At 40.0% G+C, this 20,335-nt stretch overlaps 3 protein-coding genes across 4 annotated transcripts; 2 read left to right on the top strand and 1 right to left on the bottom strand.

Annotated features, from left to right (window-relative positions):
- The first annotated feature begins 106 nt into the window (after positions 1-106).
- Positions 107-5,459, top strand: LOC18018171 (myosin-11). The gene is made up of 18 exons (XM_006399787.2): positions 107-400; positions 659-868; positions 1,239-1,334; positions 1,660-1,712; positions 1,842-1,938; positions 2,046-2,119; positions 2,228-2,339; positions 2,424-2,534; positions 2,736-2,812; positions 3,181-3,247; positions 3,388-3,453; positions 3,711-3,818; positions 3,900-4,030; positions 4,121-4,187; positions 4,267-4,334; positions 4,457-4,550; positions 4,711-4,781; positions 4,869-5,459. The coding sequence occupies exons 1-18, from the start codon at positions 251-253 to the stop codon at positions 5,233-5,235; spliced, it is 2,019 nt and encodes a 672-aa protein (XP_006399850.1). The 5' UTR covers positions 107-250; the 3' UTR covers positions 5,236-5,459.
- Positions 5,460-6,796: 1,337 nt separating this feature from the next.
- On the top strand, positions 6,797-11,323 carry LOC18018754 (sulfate transporter 4.1, chloroplastic). The gene is made up of 16 exons (XM_006399786.2): positions 6,797-7,258; positions 7,413-7,461; positions 7,560-7,761; positions 7,918-8,086; positions 8,444-8,509; positions 8,597-8,704; positions 8,806-8,913; positions 9,225-9,290; positions 9,417-9,477; positions 9,611-9,738; positions 9,918-9,959; positions 10,048-10,164; positions 10,278-10,329; positions 10,432-10,570; positions 10,653-10,741; positions 10,831-11,323. Exons 1-16 carry the CDS (start codon positions 6,917-6,919, stop codon positions 11,169-11,171), a joined length of 2,079 nt encoding a protein of 692 aa, XP_006399849.1. The 5' UTR covers positions 6,797-6,916; the 3' UTR covers positions 11,172-11,323.
- Positions 11,324-11,549: 226 nt separating this feature from the next.
- Positions 11,550-20,109, bottom strand: LOC18018753 (E3 ubiquitin-protein ligase KEG). Of its 2 annotated transcripts, none has more exons than XM_006399785.2 (16): positions 19,117-20,109; positions 18,182-18,535; positions 17,871-18,101; positions 17,598-17,723; positions 17,163-17,499; positions 16,850-17,007; positions 16,366-16,523; positions 15,874-15,995; positions 15,420-15,554; positions 15,129-15,253; positions 14,831-14,935; positions 14,522-14,755; positions 13,961-14,294; positions 13,687-13,875; positions 13,244-13,549; positions 11,550-13,132 (listed from the first exon to the last, which is right to left on the bottom strand). In XM_006399785.2, exons 1-16 carry the CDS (start codon positions 19,854-19,856, stop codon positions 11,912-11,914), a joined length of 4,875 nt encoding a protein of 1,624 aa, XP_006399848.1. In that variant the 5' UTR covers positions 19,857-20,109; the 3' UTR covers positions 11,550-11,911. The 2 variants fall into 2 exon arrangements, with proteins under 2 accessions (XP_006399848.1, XP_006399847.1); XM_006399784.2 differs by having other exon boundaries at positions 15,874-15,992.
- Positions 20,110-20,335: the final 226 nt, after the last annotated feature.

Raw genomic sequence — 20,335 nt, 5'->3', positions numbered from 1 at the left:
CCTTATCGCTCTAATGGAGATCCGATCCGAGATCCGATCCAAGTTTCTACCGGATGCATTTTTGGATATCCTAACCCAATTTTCAGAGAGAAAAGTAAAAAAATAATATTTTTAGTCGATCGTTCACCGAGTAAAACACATTGACCGTGCCCGAGTTCTTTTCATTTTCGGTAATTAGTCTCTCTGAAATCGGTTTTTTCTTCCCGAGGAGATTTCTTCCGTAGTGGAGACCAGAAAGATCGACGAGAATATGTCGTGGCTGCGAACGGCCGTGAGTAAGGCGGTGGAGGTCGGTAACCGGAAAAATATCACACGAACCGTCAGGAACTATGCCGACTCCGTCGTCCAGCAGGCTGGCCAAGCCGTCGCTGAAGGAGCCAAATTGTTCCAAGACCGCATTGTAATTTCTCCTTTGCTTCTAATTATTCCCCTTTTTAATTGGTATTTAGGTCTTCTTTTGTCTAGATTCTAGTTTTGATTCCTGCTGCTATAAGAATTTACTTTGAGTCCTACTGTGACATTTCAGCATTTTTTGCACCATAAAATGTTCGTTTCTTTCAAAGCCAATATATCTTACTCACTTGAGCAGTTGGAATAATGACATTACAGTTGCATTACTTCAAGACTTGCATGAATAATGCGGGCTGCAACTTTGCAGGGTGTTGGTGCTTATAAGAGTGTTAGTCAGACGATTCAGAGATTGGAAGAAGCTGCAGTCTCATACAGGGGTCATGAAAGAGCACTGCTGCTTACCAGATGGCTATCTGTGCTTAAGGAGATCGATAGAGCTAGTGGAAGTCCCGTCAAGGATAAACAAATGAGTTCAGAGGAACTACTTGCTTCTGATGAAGCAAAGAAACGTGAATGGGTATTGTTTCTGTTCCCCATTTTTTCATATAAGAGGAAAGGAAGAAGTCAACACTTCTACTGCATATCGTTAAATATCAAGGATACTACTTGGGTTAAGAATCTTATATGTTCCTGAATTGTTTTTTTCAAAGAGGAAGAGAAATAAGCCTATGAAGATGCCATCATATCATCCTGCCATCGTGCATTTTACAATATCTAGAATATTACTTAGTAGTTATCATTGTTATCCTTATTAATTTAGGCTAAATATTTCTGTTACATGGTTTGATTAACAGTGACTTTCTTAGTAATATCCTGCTTCTAGTTTCATATGCGGATTTATGACCTTTCCAAGAGAAAACTTTCAGAATATCCCTTTCCATGTGTAGGTTTTGTATTACGATCCAGATATAGGAGGTGCGCCACTAAACTTTCGTGATGTTTTTCTGCAAAGTCAAGCTCTGGAGGGCATCGTTCTGTCCATGGTATTCCTTCGCAACCTAAACTTGATGGCTATCTGATGAGTGATACAAACAGTCCCCTTTTCTCTAAAGTCTATGTTTGGAAAGTTTGACATGCATCATCTTTGATTAATTCCTTAGTGTTAATTCGAGATAACTGAAATGTAAAGATAATATTAGCTTCGCTGAAAAAGTAAAGAACAAACCTAACTAAGTAGACTCTTATATGTTGTGAGAGCCTGTCATTTATCGTTTTCTCGGAATGTTTTGCTATACCTATGTTTTTGGTCTATATAAAATATGGTAACATCTATGGGGGTTATCTCTAAGTTTGACTGTTCTATTACAGATTATTGAACCACCGCATGACGAAGAAATTACTCTACTCCTGGAGATGTTTGGGTGAGTTGCCTTGCCAATATTTGGCTTCCAAAAAGAGTCTTAAAAAAAATTTCTTGGAAAAACCTGACACAATTCATTGCTATATTCATACCAAATGGGACTATTTGTAGAGCTTAATATTGTTTTCAGGCTTTGTCTGAATGGAGGAAAGGAAGTTCATGATGCCATAGTCAGCAGTATGCAGGATCTTGCTACAGTCTTTTCGAGTTACAAGGATGAAGTATTGGTATGCGCTTGAGCAAAAAAAAATCAGCGGTTATCTTAATGTATGTGCGTTGGGATTTCCTCATTACTTGTTTACACTTCTATGTTGCTTTTGTTTCTCTTGTACAGGTTAAGCAGGACGAATTGCTTCAGTTTGCGCAAAATGCTATCACAGGGTTGAAGATTAGTGCTGAAATGCTGAGGTGATAAATGAAGATATTATTGTGCCTTTTGCCTCGTTCTCTTCATGATGACTTAGTCATAGAGCATTGCTTATCTTGAATCACTGTTGATTGAGTTTGTCTTTTCAGAATTGATGCTGAAGCTTCTGATCTTAGAAAAAAACTCGAAAAGATGAACGCATCTCAATTTCCACAGGAGAGTGAGGAAAAGGAACTTAAAGAGACTCCTCTAACAATAGAGGTGACGTGCAGTATCTCCAAAATCATATTTTCCCTTCCTAAGCTCATTTAGGTAGCTCCATGTGAGAGACTTCTCATTTTGCAGGCTCTCAAAGAAACACTTGCAAAGATTCGTCTTTGTTCCAGATTAGAAGAGCTGCTGATCAGAAAGAGACAACTAAGCAACGGGGATTCACCAGATATACATGCTCAGAAAGTTAGTTTGTGAACTTTATTATTCTCAATCATAATCACCATACAAGGTGATTTGTATTGTTGATACCATCTTGTTGTACTTGCTAGTGCTGATACGGAGAATTAAGAGTTTCCTGTATTCCATGACACCATATACGTTTCGAGACTTCCATAGGGAGAATGTTACTGATAGAAGATAACGGATCATTTGTTTTTGAACCAGGTCGACAAGCTCAAGGTGTTATTGGAATCTTTAGCAAATTCAAGTTCCAAAGCCGAGAAACGAATAACCGAGAACAGGTTAAGCTTATCATCAACTCCACTTAGTTATATCTGCAGTGAAGACGTTTTTTGTTCAATTTTGGTATGACATGGTAAATTCCCAAGATCAGATTGATAGTAAGATTTGTACACTTCTGTATCATGTTCAGCAAATACTGCTGAGACTATGCGCAGTTCATTCCTTGCTATTTTATGCACAACCTTAAAACGTTTTCCTTCTATATGCGTATCAAATTTGAACGATGGGACCATCAAGTCAACTTTAATTTTCATCAAAGCCTGTCTTGCTGTTTTTAGATGCATCTTAGTCCTATTGAGCGGATGATTAGTCAGTTGAAGGAAAAAGACTATCAATGGATACTAATTGTCCAATTTTCTTTTTGCAGACTTCAGAAAGAAGAAGCACTAAAAGCTCGTGTGGTGAAAGCAAATGAAACCGGTGAAAAAGAAAAGGTCTTTTTATTCCCTTTTTATTTGTTCTTTTGGTTTATTCAACGCCAAAAAAAAAAAAACACACTAATAACGGCAGCATTCTTCGCCTGGTTCATCAGCTGCCAGTATTGAGGTTCTTTCCTAATATTTATTATGTACAGGAATTGGGTGCGGAAATTGCACAACTTGAGAAACAAAGAGATGAGCTGGAAGCGGAGCTGAAGAGGGTAATTTAACCTGCGTTATCTATATATGGTTTCCTGCTTTATCCTGGTGCTTTATATACACACACTTAAACAGATGAAATTTTGTCGCATATACAAACGTACGCTTGCCAAAAAAAAAAAAAAAATACAAACGTAAGCTTGTCATGTTGTTGTGAAGTAAATTTGATTGATTCTGTGAAGCACTTTTTTTTTTTTTGGCTTCTCCGTGTGATTATTGTGATATGGAAGGTGTTGTCAATAAACATTCTTCCATGTAGGTTAATATATCACTAGCTGCTGCTCAAGCTCGGCTTCATAATGCGACGGAGGAGAGGGATCAATTTGGTGAAGCTAACAATCAGATAATCGCTCACCTGAAAACAAAGGTGGCGTTATCTTTAGACGAGGAGCTCTCATGTCTTTAGTATCCACGTGAAATAAGTTGCTTTTGTTGCTTCTTAATGCAGGAGGATGACCTGTCCAAATCAGTTGTAGCCTGTAAGAAAGAGGCAGAAGTTATCAAGACATGGGTTAATTTTCTTGAGGACACATGGCTTCTTCAAAGCTCATATACAGAAACGAAGGATAAGCAGACTTTGTATATCTAACAACTCCGCTGTTTCTCGCCATATATATTTTGCTTTGTTGTACAACGAAAATGAATAATCCAGTGGGATGTATGTCTTAGGGACGAATTGGAGAAGCATGAGGATTACTTCTCGGATGTCGCTTTTAGTATACTCTCTACTTACAAGGTAACATTTGTATTTTACGGAAGTTTTAAACTAATAATTGATAAATGACAGAGCTAACACAAAAAATCATACTGTACAGAAGGAGGTGGCACCTTTAATAAGTCGTATAGAAAATTATGTGGAAAATCTGAAGAATCTGGGCCCTGGGTAAATGCCTCTCTATGAATTAGATTGCTACTAAGATTGCTTGGTTTCTTGCTAATTCCTCTAGTTGGAGTTGAATTGCTCCTAGTAATAGTGGTGACAGTTTTCGTATGTGGTGGTGACAGGTCGGAGAAGCCACCAAATGCAGATCAGGGGGACATTCAGGTTTCAAACCCGAGGAAAAGTCTGGAGCAGGAGTATCTAGATTATGAGACTAAGGTAAGAATCACTGCTTAGTAGGTCACGATTGATTTTTCCATTGAGACCCAATTAATGGCAACCAAATATACATTGGTTCTTCCTTTTTTTTTTTTTATCTTTCTCTTTTCCGGTTGCTCTTCCTCGTCACTGATCTGGTTTTATTTTATGAGAAAAAAAGATCATTACCACCTTCAGCATTGTGGATAACATGAAAGAGCATTTCCAGGTTCTCCAGAACAAACTGGAAAAGTGAGTGAAATTATTACTCTCCGACCTGTTATTATTCGGTAGTGTTTTACTATACAACTAAGTTCTGAACTCGTACAATTATACCAGAAAGGACGACCGGCGCGTGAAAGAGCTGTTTGATGACATGGAGAAAATGAGGCAGGAATTTGAATCCATAGCGAGGCCAACGTTAGAGATAGAGATTCCATCACCTAAAAGCAGTGCTTCATCACCCAAATCTCCCAACCCCAGAAGTAGCTTGGATGCTCCAACCGAAACTACTTCACTGACCCAAAAGCCAGAGTTGAGCAATCCTGTCGAGGCACCGGCTACTAGTGCTGGTTCCAGTCGGGAATTTAACCCTGAAGCCGAGCTAGCCGAGCTTGAATCTGAATTTGGTAAGGTGGCTCGTGATTACTCCGCAGATGAGGTTGATGGATGGGAATTCGATGAACTTGAGAAAGAACTGCAGTAGCGGTCCAGCAACGCAGAATAATATGATCGTCACACGCATGCTTGCTCACATCACATACACTGATATGTTACCTTCTTCGTTGGCCGAAACTTACAATTTCCTTTCTAATCTGTATGGTAATTTATGGTAACTGCTTGTTGTGTGTCTACTTGAATCAAATGAAAGCACTAAGTGACGTCAACTGTGTAAACCTTTGAAACTTCTGTCTAGGCATGTTAAGCATACATCTTTTCAAGCGTTAATTAGATGTGTTTTTGATAATACCAGATATGTTTCTAATAATATAACCCAAAATTTTCTTATTTCATACACATTTTGTATATCAGTTTTTAGAAATTGTTCCAGGTTTTACTATGAAAAAGTTAAGTAGATTAATGTTCTCCAAAATAAAGTCATTGCATACTTTTTTTCTTATCTAAAATCCAGTTGAGATTTCTTAAACATGGCTTCACCAAAACGTTGGATTTCTTCAAATCAAAAGTCTTGATGTATAAAAATAAAGCTGATGGTTTTGAATGTGAAAATTGAAAACCTCAGGATTTGTTTTGTGAATTATTTTCTAACTATTTTTGGCTCTTATGAAAGTTTAATGGAACAAGAGTTGACCCCACTCATCAACATCGTGGATCTAGACGGCTTAACGTCCATCTTCACCCTGATCTTTTTTTCTTCTTCCAACACATGTTTTATTCCCTCCATGTTTCGGTGGTATTAAATAATTTATCATCCTCATTACAAAATCGTCGTTACTGGCACGAAAGCCACTTGTATTGGATGACTGTTTTCTAGTATTTAAACGTGACGAAATTAACAAGTGACAACAACTGCACCATGCAATAATAACAACTAATTTAAAATTGTGATAACAAAACTAATCAAGTACGTACGTCATCGTAAGACCAAGACAAAATTAATTAGGCTTCCAATGGTTTTACACTTTACTGTACAAGTGTACGTTAATTTATATATTTCGCCTACAATTGCTTTGTGTAAATTAACAGCTGCGTATTATTAACTTTTTTTTTTTATGGCTTAATAAGTGAGATCAAAATACGATTTTCCTTTAGATTTCTATCGATCGCCACTTTCGTTCTGAATTCGATACTAGAGTTTTGTATGATTTGAGGAAGAAAAAAACACACGCAATTTATTTAGTCTCCAACAGTCAATAAACGTTTCTAAATCGTCTAACCGAAATATACAAAGACTGATTTCATAGAAATCCATTGGTTTTCATAGGTTATTTGACTGGTTTAGTGGTTAAGTTTACCCATTTAGTTCAAAGAAATTGTAGTTTGAATTATTAACCCATTGAAAAACCATGAGATGAGATGGTGTCAATGCCATTTTATCATATTTGTTAATAACAATATAATAATTCATCTAAATTAAATACTTATTTTTTACTAAATGCAATCTAAAATCCTTCAAATTTTAAAGAATTTTCTGTTTTTCTTTTTTCCAAGGAAGGTGTTCGCTGGTTATTAAAAAAATAAATAAAAAAATAAAAAAATGTCAGGTAAGCTGAAACAAAATTGACCACCACTAGAGTAAAGCTTTCTTTCCCTCGTGGAAATGAAAGAAACGATTGCACTTTGACAGAGATATATTTTTCATTCTTTCTCATCATTCATCATCATCAACGGATTCTAAAGTTTGCGCCAAAGGTGCGCGTATAGCCATGTCCTACGCATCCCTCAGCGTGAAGGACCTGACGAGCCTTGTTTCAAGATCCGGGACTGGTAGCGGTTCGTCTTCTTCCCCGAAGCTTCCCGGTCAGACCCGACCCGTCAAGGTCATCCCGCTCCAGCATCCAGACACCTCCAATGACGCTCGTCCTCCTTCCATCCCTTTCGACGATATCTTCTCCGGATGGACCGCCAATCTCAAGCGCATGACCCTCCTCGATTGGATTGATACTCTCTTCCCTTGCTTCCGTTGGATTCGAACTTACCGATGGAACGAGTATTTTAAGCTCGATCTCATGGCCGGTGTCACCGTCGGTATAATGCTTGTTCCCCAGGTTTTTCTCTTTTCCCTCTGATTGAAGCTTAAGGAAGCTGGAATCATCAAAACAACCTTTTCCTTTGGTGAATCTTAAGAGATTACTTTAATTGAGATTTTCAGTAAGAATGCGCACTGTTCGATTTGAATTAACTTTTGATGGATTTGACCAGGCAATGTCGTACGCAAAACTAGCTGGCCTGCCACCGATTTACGGTCTATGTGAGTTTTAATTCTCATACGAACTCTTGCGGTCTTGATTTAAAAGAAATGCATAATTATGTCAAGCTTGATTTTAGCTCTATAACTTTTGATTGCAGACTCATCATTTGTGCCGATATTTGTTTATGCTGTATTCGGCTCATCCCGTCAGCTTGCAATTGGACCTGTAGCATTGGTGTCTCTTCTTGTCTCTAATGCTTTGGGCGGAATCGATGATTCTTCCGAGGAACTACATATCGAACTTGCCATTTTGTTGGCTCTTTTGGTTGGAATCTTGGAGTGCATCATGGGGCTCTTAAGGTTAGTATCTTTGGAATTCAGAGAAGGGAAACCGTTTATGATCTTTGACTGCTACTCATTTAACTTTATTCTGCGGGCTTTTAGTGTTATCCCTTAAATCAAAAGTCCTCTATTTATTGCTGTGTCCTGAGCATGCCCCTTGTTTGTGTTTTCCAGGCTTGGATGGCTTATTCGTTTCATAAGTCACTCGGTCATATCTGGATTTACAAGTGCTTCGGCCATTGTGATTGGATTGTCTCAAGTGAAATATTTCCTGGGGTATAGCATTGCCAGGAGCAGTAAGATTGTGCCACTAGTAGAGAGCATAATAGCTGGAGCTGATAAGGTGAAACTTCCATTTCCATATTTGAACAGCGAAGGAAAAAAATACTCTTCTCTTTGGCTAAGGTTCTATAATTTTGATCTAGACTGAGAAATTTTGTTTGTTCCACCTCTTTATATTTTGATCTGCATATTCTATTTCTACCCATTGCTCCCGAGGACTGTCAATACCTGGTTATAAGTTTTAGTATATATGGCTTTCCCTATATCCACATGTAGCTCGGACTTATTTTTGATCATCATGCTATGAAGATTTTGCTTGTATATCATGACTATTACTGATGAATCAGTTTGGAAAAGAAAGTCTTTTGTTTCTACTTATTCGCAGTTTATTTAGATGGATCTTTTTTCCTTTTTGTAGTTTCAGTGGCCACCTTTCTTGATGGGATCTCTCATTCTAGTGATCCTTCAAGTGATGAAGCATGTGGTATGAGCCTTGTTCTTTCCAGTGTTACCAGGGAAACAGAACTTTCCTTTATTAGTGTGATAATAAGGTCATGGTGCTTCATGGCAGGGTAAAGCAAGGAAGGAACTTCAGTTCTTACGAGCAGCTGCGCCACTCACAGGGATCGTGCTCGGTACAACCATTGCAAAAGTGTTCCATCCGCCTTCCATATCTCTGGTCAGATCACTGAAGAACGAAACTATATATACTGTAGCTTCATTGTTGAGCTATATAGTGGTTAAGTGTTTGCAGTAATAGCAAAATCTACTATGTTTCAGGTTGGAGAAATACCTCAGGGCCTCCCATCATTTTCTTTCCCAAGAAGTTTTGATCATGCGAAAACATTGCTTCCAACATCAGCTCTCATTACTGGTGTTGCCATCTTGGTGAGACATCAATATCATTACATTTATCCGGGTGGGCATATGGGAATTGCTGCTGAACCTAATCATTAGAAACTATAAATGGATGGAGATGGCTATCTGACTTCCTATGGCAAAAGAGAAGAAGATAATTTCTTGTTTAGATTTGGATGAAGTAACGCCTGTCAATCAATGGATGGAGATGGCTATCTGACTTTCTAAGGAAAAAAAACAATATAATTTCTTGTTTAGATTCGGATGCAGTAACGCATATCAATTGATTTAATGTTTTGTTTTTCCTAATGAACTAGTTCTACATGTTTTTTTTTTTCCAGGAGTCTGTGGGTATTGCCAAAGCACTTGCAGCAAAAAACAGATATGAGTTGGATTCAAATTCAGAGGTATTCTGGTTGACTGAAGAAAAATAAGTAGTATCCCATTTGCTGTAGACAATATTGCTGTTCTTTTTTCGTCTTCTTTTACGCCGTTTCATTGAAAGCTAAACTGTTTCTCCCCTCAATTGACAGTTGTTTGGTCTTGGTGTTGCAAATATATTGGGTTCATTATTTTCCGCATACCCAGCTACAGGTACGTTATCTTCAGATGATAAAAACCATTAACAATTGACGAATCCGTATATAATTTTTCCAATATAAATTAGTGTTATACAATTTGTCTTTTAAGTTAACGAATATGTAAACGTCCTGAATGCAAAATTTAGGATCCTTTTCCAGGTCAGCTGTGAATAATGAAAGTGAAGCTAAGACTGGCCTATCAGGAATTATAACGGGAATCATCATTGGATGTTCTCTACTGTTTTTGACACCGGTGTTTAAATACATACCACAGGTCTGTTTGCCTGTGATGAATACTTCAGTTTCCACTACTTGCTGCTCTTTCTGAAACTGTGGAAAACTGCTAATTTAGCTACTGGCTTCTTGCTGCTCTTTCTGAAACTTTGGATAACTGCTAATTTAGCTACTGGCTTCTAACTTTCACTCTGTTGCTTATCTCTCTCGAATTCACAGTGTGCTTTGGCAGCAATAGTGATCTCTGCTGTTAGTGGCTTGGTAAGTTCAAGTAAACCCACCTGCCAGAGAGCGAAGATGAATATTGCTTCTGGTTTCTTATTTACACTTTCCGGATGTTTGCCTATAGGTGGACTATGATGAAGCTATCTTTCTGTGGCGTGTGGACAAGAGGGATTTTACTCTTTGGATCATCACTAGCACCACGACTTTGTTCTTAGGAATAGAGATCGGTGTCCTTGTTGGTGTGAGTTTTAGAGACTCTTAGTATGTTCAGATTCACCTAACTAGTGTGTGTATATATGTGAATTCTGCAAAGCCTTCTAAGTACTCACGCAGTTGCAATACTTTCAATTTTAGGTTGGTTTTTCACTAGCATTCGTTATCCACGAATCTGCAAACCCTCACATTGGTAAGAGGAATTCTGTTCAATTGCCTCTCGGTCACATGCATTTTGAGAGTGCCTATTTACTAACTTAGGTTTCACTTCGTATCTTGGTTGTTCTCCTGGTAGCTGTCTTGGGTCGTCTTCCAGGCACCACCGTGTACAGAAACATAAAGCAGTATCCAGAGGCTTACACATACAATGGGATTGTGATTGTCCGAATCGATTCTCCTATTTACTTTGCCAACATAAGCTACATCAAGGACAGGTGCGGGTGGCAATTTTATTCCTTGTAGTGTGAATCAATAGAAAGAATAACGAGCCGTTTTTTCTTTTATTGAAATGTGCAGACTACGAGAATATGAAGTTGCTGTTGACAAATACACAACCCGAGGACCAAAGGTGGAGAGAATCTCTTTTGTTATCCTGGAAATGTCTCGTAAGGCCCTATAATTTAATGTTGAATCTCAATTATTCATGTTTTTAAAGAGAATAGAGAGTCCCTGAACAAAATACAAACAATTGCAGCTGTTACTCACATAGACTCGAGCGCGGTGGAAGCCTTGAAAGAATTGTATCAGGAGTACAAAACAAGGGACATTCAGCTAGCGATTTCAAATCCGAACAAAGATGTTCACATGACGATAGCAAGATCAGGAATGGTGGAGCTTGTTGGAAAAGAATGGTACTTTGTGAGAGTACACGACGCCGTACAGGTGTGCCTTACTTTCGTACAGAGCTCTAACTTGGAAGACAAGAAACCAAGTTTCTTGAGAAGGTATGGGAATAACAACAATTCATCATCATACAGTGATCTTCAGTCCTCCAACAATCCGTTGAAGGAGCCATTGTTGTCAGGGGACAAATAAAGAATCATGTAATGTAAAGTAGCTCTCTGTGTATAGTTGTTGCGATTTTGTAAACAGCACAATCTTTACTGTAACACTATCACCTAAAAGCATTCTTACTCTACTTTTACCGGATAATAAAAATTTATCCAAATAAAAATAGACCTTGGTGACACTGGGACAGAGCTCGCTATCTTAAAGGAAGTCATTTCTATTCTTCATTCGAACGTATGATATGACTACAAACAGTCACTAGAAAAAAAAAAAGAGTTTTTGGTGAAAAACGTAAGTTTCTAAATTCTCATAATTTTACAAAAATATACGAGTTTTTGTATGAACGAGAGGCTCGTTTCTTTAGCACATCCGACTTAGTTCCTGTAATATACTGCTACTTTGGGCTAAGCCACTCAATAGACTTTGTTAATACTAAAGAAAGCCGTCCGTACATGCGATTCATTATTTTATACAAAAAAAGAACATACAAACGAGAATATAAACAAAAAGAGATGTGAGATTTTTAAAAAGTCGTGTCTAGACATAACAGATGATACACCCTAAATATCTCCTACCACTCTATAGTTTATCTTTATTAACAAAAATATCAATAAATCATCATCAGAGAGACTAAGAGATAGATAGATTACCTGTTGGCACAAGGTCTTAGGGAGCTCTTATGTCTATGTAATGCACACATAGCAGCCTCATGCATAGCCTAATGATCAATCTTCCAGATTCAAAACATAATCTTACAACTGGGAGATTCAGCCAGAAGGTTCATCTAGAACGATATCAGCAGGATCACCGATCCATGGCCGGCCTTCTCTCCAGAGGAATTTTATTCTCAATTTCCCGTTTGCATCCACTCCCACAACATGTCCTTTACTTGCATGTGTCTCCATTCCCCAACCCCACCGAGGTGTAACCAGTCCGTTCTTTATCTTTACCCGGTCTCCAATTCCAAACGGCCTTATACGTTCCATTTCCCCGGCTTTGCAAAGCCATAGCCTGTCTAGGAAACAGAAAGATACCCATAAGTCCCCATCCTCCATTCTGTGAACCACCCCTATGCTTGAAGGGTTCACCTCTCCCCATTGGTAAGTGGGTGTTGTGATGCTCGGCTTTACCCTAACCCAGTCCCCAATCTTGAGCTCTTCTTCTTCTATGGTTTCCACTTCCGATGGGTCTAGCATCCACGTTTTAGAGCCGGCTGGTGTGTATATCCGTAGCTTACCATCCGCATCAATGGCTGCTATGGTTCCTACACTCCCGTGGCTATGGCCTGACCACCCAAACCTAGGCTGTTTCACTGCCAGTTTGACCCGAGTTTTTTGTCCGACTGCAAGCTTCTTTGCTTTCTCTAGATGTGAAGAAGACCCAGCCCATCTTTCTTGCTCGCCACAAAACGAAACTGAAGTGGTTCCGTCCCACTCGTCTCCCTCATATCCCACTCCATGCACTACACCAACACTTCCTGGTCCGATGGACTTCCAACTAGGAACACCTTCTCTAAGTCTTACCCATTCTCCAACCTCAAACATACGCTCCACTTCTAAGTCTGCTGGATCTCCTCTCCACAACCCAGGCAATCCAAAGAAAGCAACCCTTACCTCTCCATCAGCATGAACAGTTGTTATGATGCCTCGTGAATCGGGCTTAGCTCCTCTCCAGCCCCATCTTGGTTCTGTTAAGCCTTTCTGGAAATGTACAAACTGGCCAACTTTCAAAGCTGGAATCTTCTCTAAATCTGTGTAATGAGTACTCCATCTTCCTTTCCGGAAACAACACGCCAGCTCCAAGTAACCTGTTTCCTGTATGCTATGAACAACGGCAATACTCTCCCTTCCTACACTAAACCAGTCATAGCTTGGTCTGTTTCCTAGGCTTGGTTTTGAGCGCACCCAATCACCGACTTCAAAACCTGAGAGCAGCTCTGCATCACCAGGTGAGACTCTCCACAATGTCTGTCTACCAGTCACCTGCGCCTACAGGAGAACAGAAACAAACACAACACTCGATTATGAATTACTCCTGAAAACGAAAAAAGCTAAGGACAGCCCAATCAATCTACGAAATGATCTATTTCAGAAACTTACACTCAGAGTCCCATCCATGTCGACTCTTATTATTTTACCAATAGTTGCTGGAGTCTCATTTGACCATCCAAGTCGTGGTTGGGTGATAGATGGCATCATATGAATCTCTTGCCCAACATGAAAGGGTACAACCTTCTCAACATCTGTCACAGAACATGAAAAAGGCTTGCTCCTGAAACAGAACGCTATGCCCACATCACCATCTTCGTCTAAGCTGTGCATCACGCCAACACTGTTTCGAGTAATGTCTTCCCATCCATATTTCGGCGAAGACACTGACGCCTTCACTCTTACCCAGTCACCAACCTGCTCGTGGTACAAAGACTCAGTGTTAAGAGAATGAAAGCTCTTGAGATGCTGCAGATCTAACTGAGATGCTTTTTAAAAAAAGAAAAAAACCAAATTTTTTCATCCTTGTGACTCCATGAGAAAACCAGCTTTACCTTGAAATCATCAATCTTTTCCATGTCCGAAGGATCTGCCTGCCATGGTATAGGTCGGTTTGGTATTTCAATTACAAGGAGACCATCATTCTCTATCTCACTAATTTTGCCAACGCTGTGGTGTGTCTCACCACCCCAAGCATATCGAGGTTCGGCAACTGACCGCTTTACGCACACTCGATCACCAATCTATAATATTAAGAAAATTGTTGGACTGAACTTCTGATATGACCGTAAGAACTACTTCTAAGAAATCTACATTATAGTTTATTACCCTAAAGGGAGCAACCGGCTCAACTTCTTCGGGTTCACAATGCCAGGGATTTGGAAGATAACTTAACTCCACCAGGAGGCTGCTATCTGGCCTTACACAATAAACAATTCCCATACTCCCTGGGACAACAGATCCAAAACCATGTTTTGCTGAAGTCAGATTCTGACGGATACGGACCCAGTCCCCGACTTTGAACTCTTCCACACGTTCCATTTCGGCAGGATCAGCTTTCCAGCCTCGAGATGCTCCAGGAAAACCAACTCGTAAGATCCCATCCTCATCAACACATAAAACAGTGCCAACACTATCACGTGATTGGCCACGCCAACCAAACCTAAAATAAAAAGCAATCAACACCATATATAGTCATGACTTCGGTAAATGAATTACACCGTAATTTCTAACAGCTTTTGTAGCGCCAACTTGATGGTTTTGGATGATTTAGACTGAAGCTTAATTAATTGTTCAGGACCAGAAAGACAAACATGACAAAGAGGAAAATGTTCATCCAAGATATCGGGCGTAGAAAATAAGCATACTACAAGGAAAGCACTTACAAACCTTGGCTCTTTGACATCTGTTCTGAGTCTTACATGCTGGCCCCTGTCCAATGGAATCAACTTAACAACTTCATTTGACAACACACGAGCTTCACCAGAACAAAATGCGACAATCATGTCCTCCTTCTCAAGAATGGTTTGCACAAACCCAACACTCTTAGGCTTAGCACCTTGCCATCCATGTACGGGTGTTGTTATGCCTCTTTTGAACTTCACCCAATCCCCTACCTCATAGCTGAGAATTTGAAACCAGCGTCAGTTATCTGTGCAGAGGTGCATATCAGCGGAAAGATTTCAGAAGAGTCCTCACATTGTAGGTGATAGATGAACTCCCTTTTTTAATAGCGCCTCCATCAGATCCTCTGAAATCCATTCTCTTGGAAGGGCTTCTAAGAAGTCACGTACTGTCTTGCCACTGTTATTCAAAAAGTATATTAATTATGATCATAGAAGGAACAGGCGATGGTCAAAATGCTCGCATCTGAAGTAAATTTTGTGTGAGTGGATTTCACAACCACTGACAGGAAACTGACATTACCCCCGTGCAATGAGTATACTCATTCATTTCAACGATTTCATATTTAAAATAGCATAAAATTAGTGCTCGCCTGTGGTTTCTGACGTCCACAGCAGCATCAGGATTCCTAAGCATCACAATTAACCAATCAAGGTTTTCACGTATCATCTTTGCCGCATCTGCTGCTATATGGAATGCGTTGTCTCCTTCATCATCCTTACAATAACGAAAACAGAAGAAGACAAGTCAAGTGACAAGATAAAAACAGCACATATTGAAAGCCAGCTCTGACTGCACGAGGATAAGATAATATAGTCTTGGCATTAAAGGAGACTGCCGATAACAAATAACTCATAAAACCTACGGAAGCCTGCACTATTACCTCTATATTGCAGTCCGAACCAGACTCCAGAAGTAGGCTAACACAGGCATTCGCCCCTCTGGCCAAAGCCATATGAAGGGGAATTGTATTGTGAACATTCCGGATGTTCGCATTCACACCAGCATCGAGAATGACCTATCAAATTAGACAAACGTAGTTGGCTGTAAGGCAGAATATAATAATTCAAACGAAAGATATGAGTGAAATGTACGAAAGTTTATCAACACTGAAGATACTTGGCACTGTATTCTTCGGCTTTTCCTCAATAACTACCTCTACAACTTTCAATTCACACCATATATTATTCACAGCATTGATAGGAAAGCGTGTAATTCTTAGATTTAAGAAATGTTTGGTGCTCCGCAACAGCACATCTATCAACACTGACAAAAGATAATACTATTCTTCCCCTTTAAAACATCAACTTTATTACATTATTGGTAGGAAATCTTACTCTCACAAGTTCCACATTGTTAGCCATAGCAGCAGTATGCAACGCTGTTCGACCATGCTGAGCATCTTGCGCAGTCGGATCTGCCCCAGCCGCAAGCAATATCTGGACTAGCTCTCTACCTTCTGCAGCAGTATACATGCTAAGTAAACTGATTTATACAACATATAAAAGATATATACATAACATCCAACAATGACGCGACACAATTGTAAAAAATAGCAGGGAAAAATTCACATAACACTCTTTTTCCATAGTTTACAAAACTATAAACTGGTCTTTTAGATTTACTACATAAAAAACCCACTGGCAATGTAGTTTTAAAATATCTGTATCATATAGGGATGGCAGCAACCATCGTGTCTAACCAATAAAAGATAAAAATTCTTAGACGTCCACACACAAAAGATCAGATATTCATAATACAAAGGTCCTATATGCCAAAATTGGCATTGCAAAAAAAGCACAGGACAACAGAGATATCGTCATACATACCCTTTTCATGATCTTTCCTTATAGCAGCAGCCATACACAAAGCAGTGCCAGCTGGACTTGGGATATTAATTGCCTGAGAAATTTCTTCTGGACTGGAAACTTCCACCCATCTCTTGATAACAGCAACATTCCATGTTGCTACACACATATGTAACGGTCTGAAACAAAAATAAAGTATAAGATCTATAGCATAAACAACAGAAACATAGGTTTACAAATGGAATATGTTTTCCAAAGAACGAGAAGAACCATGAATGATAACACATAAATCACTTTAAGAGTCAGTTTAAGGAGTACGGGGACAATGCTACTAATCATGATAAGTTCTAACGTAGATGCAAAATAGGAGAATAAGAACGAAGAAAAAAATAGAGTCAGTTTCTGTAATCAGAACTGGTTGTAAAAAGTCCCAGTAATAACCTAGTCAGTGTCTGATCTTATGGTGGCGTATAGCTAGCATACAAGAGTTCAGTTCTGTACTTACGTCAGGAACTTTGCATTTGAAACGGCCATTGATCTAGATCCCCCATTTTCCAATATAACAATGGCACAATCTGTGTATTTCTTGGCAACAGCTCGATGAAGCACAGTTTCACCTTCATCATCCACTGCATTTGGATCAGCTCCAGCTACCAGCAATTCCTATTAATAGTATCAATAAGCAAAGTGTAACCGTTAACAAATAGTCGATATAAGAGTAGCCTAAGTTCTAATATACTTCGTAAAAGTGGAGGATTTGTGAACATGCAGTGGAAGCTTTAAAGTGACTGATAACTTCCTCGGGAGCAGGGACTTACACGCATACAATCAGGTTGGCCATGGTACGAACAAACATGAGCAACAGACGGGCCTGATCCTTCCCGCAGTCTGGACCTGACATTAGCCCCCTTTTTAATGAGAACATGAACACATTGTGGAGAACCAGCTGCTAAAGCAAAGACAAGAGGAGGATCCCCATCTTTGTCCACAATATCCACATTCGCCTCCCCATACTCCAATATAGCCTCTACAAGTTCGGCACTGCCACGTCTGCAAGCTAAGTGAAGAGCAGACTGACCATCAGCATTTTGCGCCTCTAATAGAAATCGCACAGAGCTTCCACCGCTTCCAGCTGCAGCCTTTGCTAGTATATTTCTACTCCAAAACAAAATCAAACCAATGTAGTTGAGAAAAAGTTGTTTATAGCTAGTCAAATCAAAAGGATCAACATAAAATTCCTAACAGATACCAACCTTACACCCTCGCAGTCCCCCTCCAAAACAACCCGATGTAGGTTGTTAGGGTTATCCTGTAAGACCCCCATGTTAGTCGCACGAGTTTCTTCTACAATGTTTACTCCACATATTTTGGTAAACCCACTACATCATACATGATTTATAAAATCGTTAGGTGAAAGAGTGACACAAGCAATCTTAGCCACTAATGCTATATTAATTTAGAACCGTTCAACACAAGTGAAAGGGTCTTCTTTACTGTGAAGCAATAAAAAGACTTCTAACTCTTACTTATCAGGGCTTGCTGAAGGGCTGCGTGGTATCTCTTGTAGATGACGAAGAAATGTAGCAAGCATCGCATTAAAAGTTGGTCTTTTCGATGGTTTGTACTGAAGACATTCACCAATCATTTTCCATAATTCTCGAGGAATTCCCGCACCTACTATACGTTCATACTGAGGTGGTACTTTCCGGGCTTTCACAACAGCTTGAAAAATGTCATCTCTACTAAGACCATCCCACCTGCAAAATAAGAGACAGTTAGCACATTGGCGGACACAAAACACGAGAAGTAATATGCAGTGAGAAGAGGCTTCACATACGGAGTGGAGCCAGTGCACATCTCTACCAACGTGCAGCCAAAACTCCATGCATCTGACTCTGGAGATACACCACTTGCATCCTCCCAAAAAAGTTTTTTCACTGGCCCCCAAGCCTCTGGCGCAGTGTACTGTGGACTGAGTGTTATACTGTCTGTGCATAGTGTGATTTTCGAGGGTTCGAACTCTTGTCGAGTTTTCTGGCATGTTGGCTTCTTCAAAATGGGAGCGAGCCCATAATCAGAAACCACAGCATTGCCATTTGCATCCAAAAGAAGATTGGAAGGTTTTATATTCATACATATAACACCTGCTGCATGGAGTTCTGCAACCCCTCGAGCAACATCAGCCCCATATCTACAGTTGGTGAAAGTTTAATATCAAGACAAGAGCAATGGAGTAATACATAGGTTGGTCACTGAAAAAGTAAAGCATCATGAGTACCCTATAGAAGGAGAATACAAAGATCATTCATTTACTCAGTTCTTTCATTTAACAATCCCAAAATGAAAGTATTCAATTGATCTACATATGATCCTACCATGGAGATGACTTCCAACAACAAGACTCAAGGCTTCCACTACTAAAACAGGCAAGGACTAGTTCAAATCAAAATGTTTCTCCACTGAAAAATGAAAAGTGGCCGCAGCTCGTAATGACAAAGAGAGATGACAACTAAGCTCAGCACAAGAATATCCAAAACTAGTGTTATTTTAGCAAGTGAGAGCAAGGTTTTTTGGTTGCTTTTTTTCATTAGAATCTGAAAATCAGCGCAATTCCTAGATCTTCCTAACAGCAATCACGGAAAAAAAGAACAAGTCGGGTTTCGTCTAGTAATTTCCAATAAGGAGACAGGATAATAAAGTATGAAACTTTAGGCACAGAAATGATGAAAGTAAAGCAAGAGATTAGGCATGAAGTATACGCAAAAGAGGAACCTTAAGATCTGTTCCAAAGTGAGCCTGCCTTCATTGCGTTGCATCTCAGACTGAACAGACCCATAGCATCTATCCATCAAGAGACAAAGAGATCTCTCCATCTTCACTACCCCATGGAAAGTACAAACATTCCGACACCACATCGATGCCTTCCGCAAGCTCTCAAGCTGTCCCTGCATCCAATCCACATTCATTTCCTCCGTCAAAGACATCTTCTTCACCGCCACACGGTGCTTACACCTTCCACCGCCGCCTGCAACAGTCGCATCCCACATCTCAACACCTCCGGGACCACTGCTCTCCTCCCCAATCTGCCTCACCAGCTTCATCTCCGGGTGAGCTCCGACCTCGATCACCGGACCACACGAGCTGTTACGCGAGCTGGAGGCATGGAATCCTCGGGCGGAACGAGCAGCTCCATCATCGTCGCTTCCATCATCCTCGCCGTCTTCGTCATCATCGTCCGTGTAATCGCAATCGAAGTTTCCGCCGCCGGATGCGGCGTGGATGAGGGCAAGCATAGCGTAGTTCTTCCGCAGGCCCTGGACAGAGTTCCCGACAACGGACACGTGGCGGCAGCGGGGACAAGTGAGGGTGGTGTCGGAAGAGGTGGAGAACATCTTGGACAAGCAATCCTTGCAGAAGCCATGGCCGCATTGAAGCAATAGAGGAACTCTCTCGTCCTCATTATACCGCGTGTGGCACACGGAACAACAAGGCACCTTCATTCTCCCCACCATTAGAGCTCAAATGAGAAAGCCCTAAAAAAAAAAAAAATTCTGGTCTCGAGATCAGAGAGTAGAGGGAGTGTGAAAGGCAATCACTTGAAGACAAGGAGAGAGAGAGAGAGAGTTCCTCAGAACATATGTCCGGGAAAACAAAGTCGATCCAGATCAAGGAGAGAAGAACAGATCCATGGAGTAGAAAAGGAGAATTTTTGAAAGGTAGATCAAAAAAATTGCTGGGAAATCAGACACGTTTGAGTCGAGCAAGAAAAAAAAAATGTAAGAAAATGTGAAAAAGGTTCTTCTTCAGGGTTTTATACTGAAATGATGATTTTTTTAATTTTTTTACTTAATAATATTTTTTGGGGGAGGAAGGTCTAGTTAGTAGGTGAGTCGAGTTCTGGTTCGTCGGTTTTGACGGTTTGGTGCCTTTGGCGTTGAGCCAAGAACCCGCTTTCTGACCTGTCCACAGAGTAATTTGTCAGCCATCAGAT

The sequence above is a fragment of the Eutrema salsugineum genome, unplaced genomic scaffold, assembly GCF_000478725.1.
Source record: "Eutrema salsugineum unplaced genomic scaffold, Eutsalg1_0 scaffold_2, whole genome shotgun sequence".
NCBI lineage: Eukaryota > Viridiplantae > Streptophyta > Magnoliopsida > Brassicales > Brassicaceae > Eutrema > Eutrema salsugineum.
Note: the sequence above shows the minus strand (reverse complement) of the source record. Positions and strands in the feature narration are given on the sequence as shown.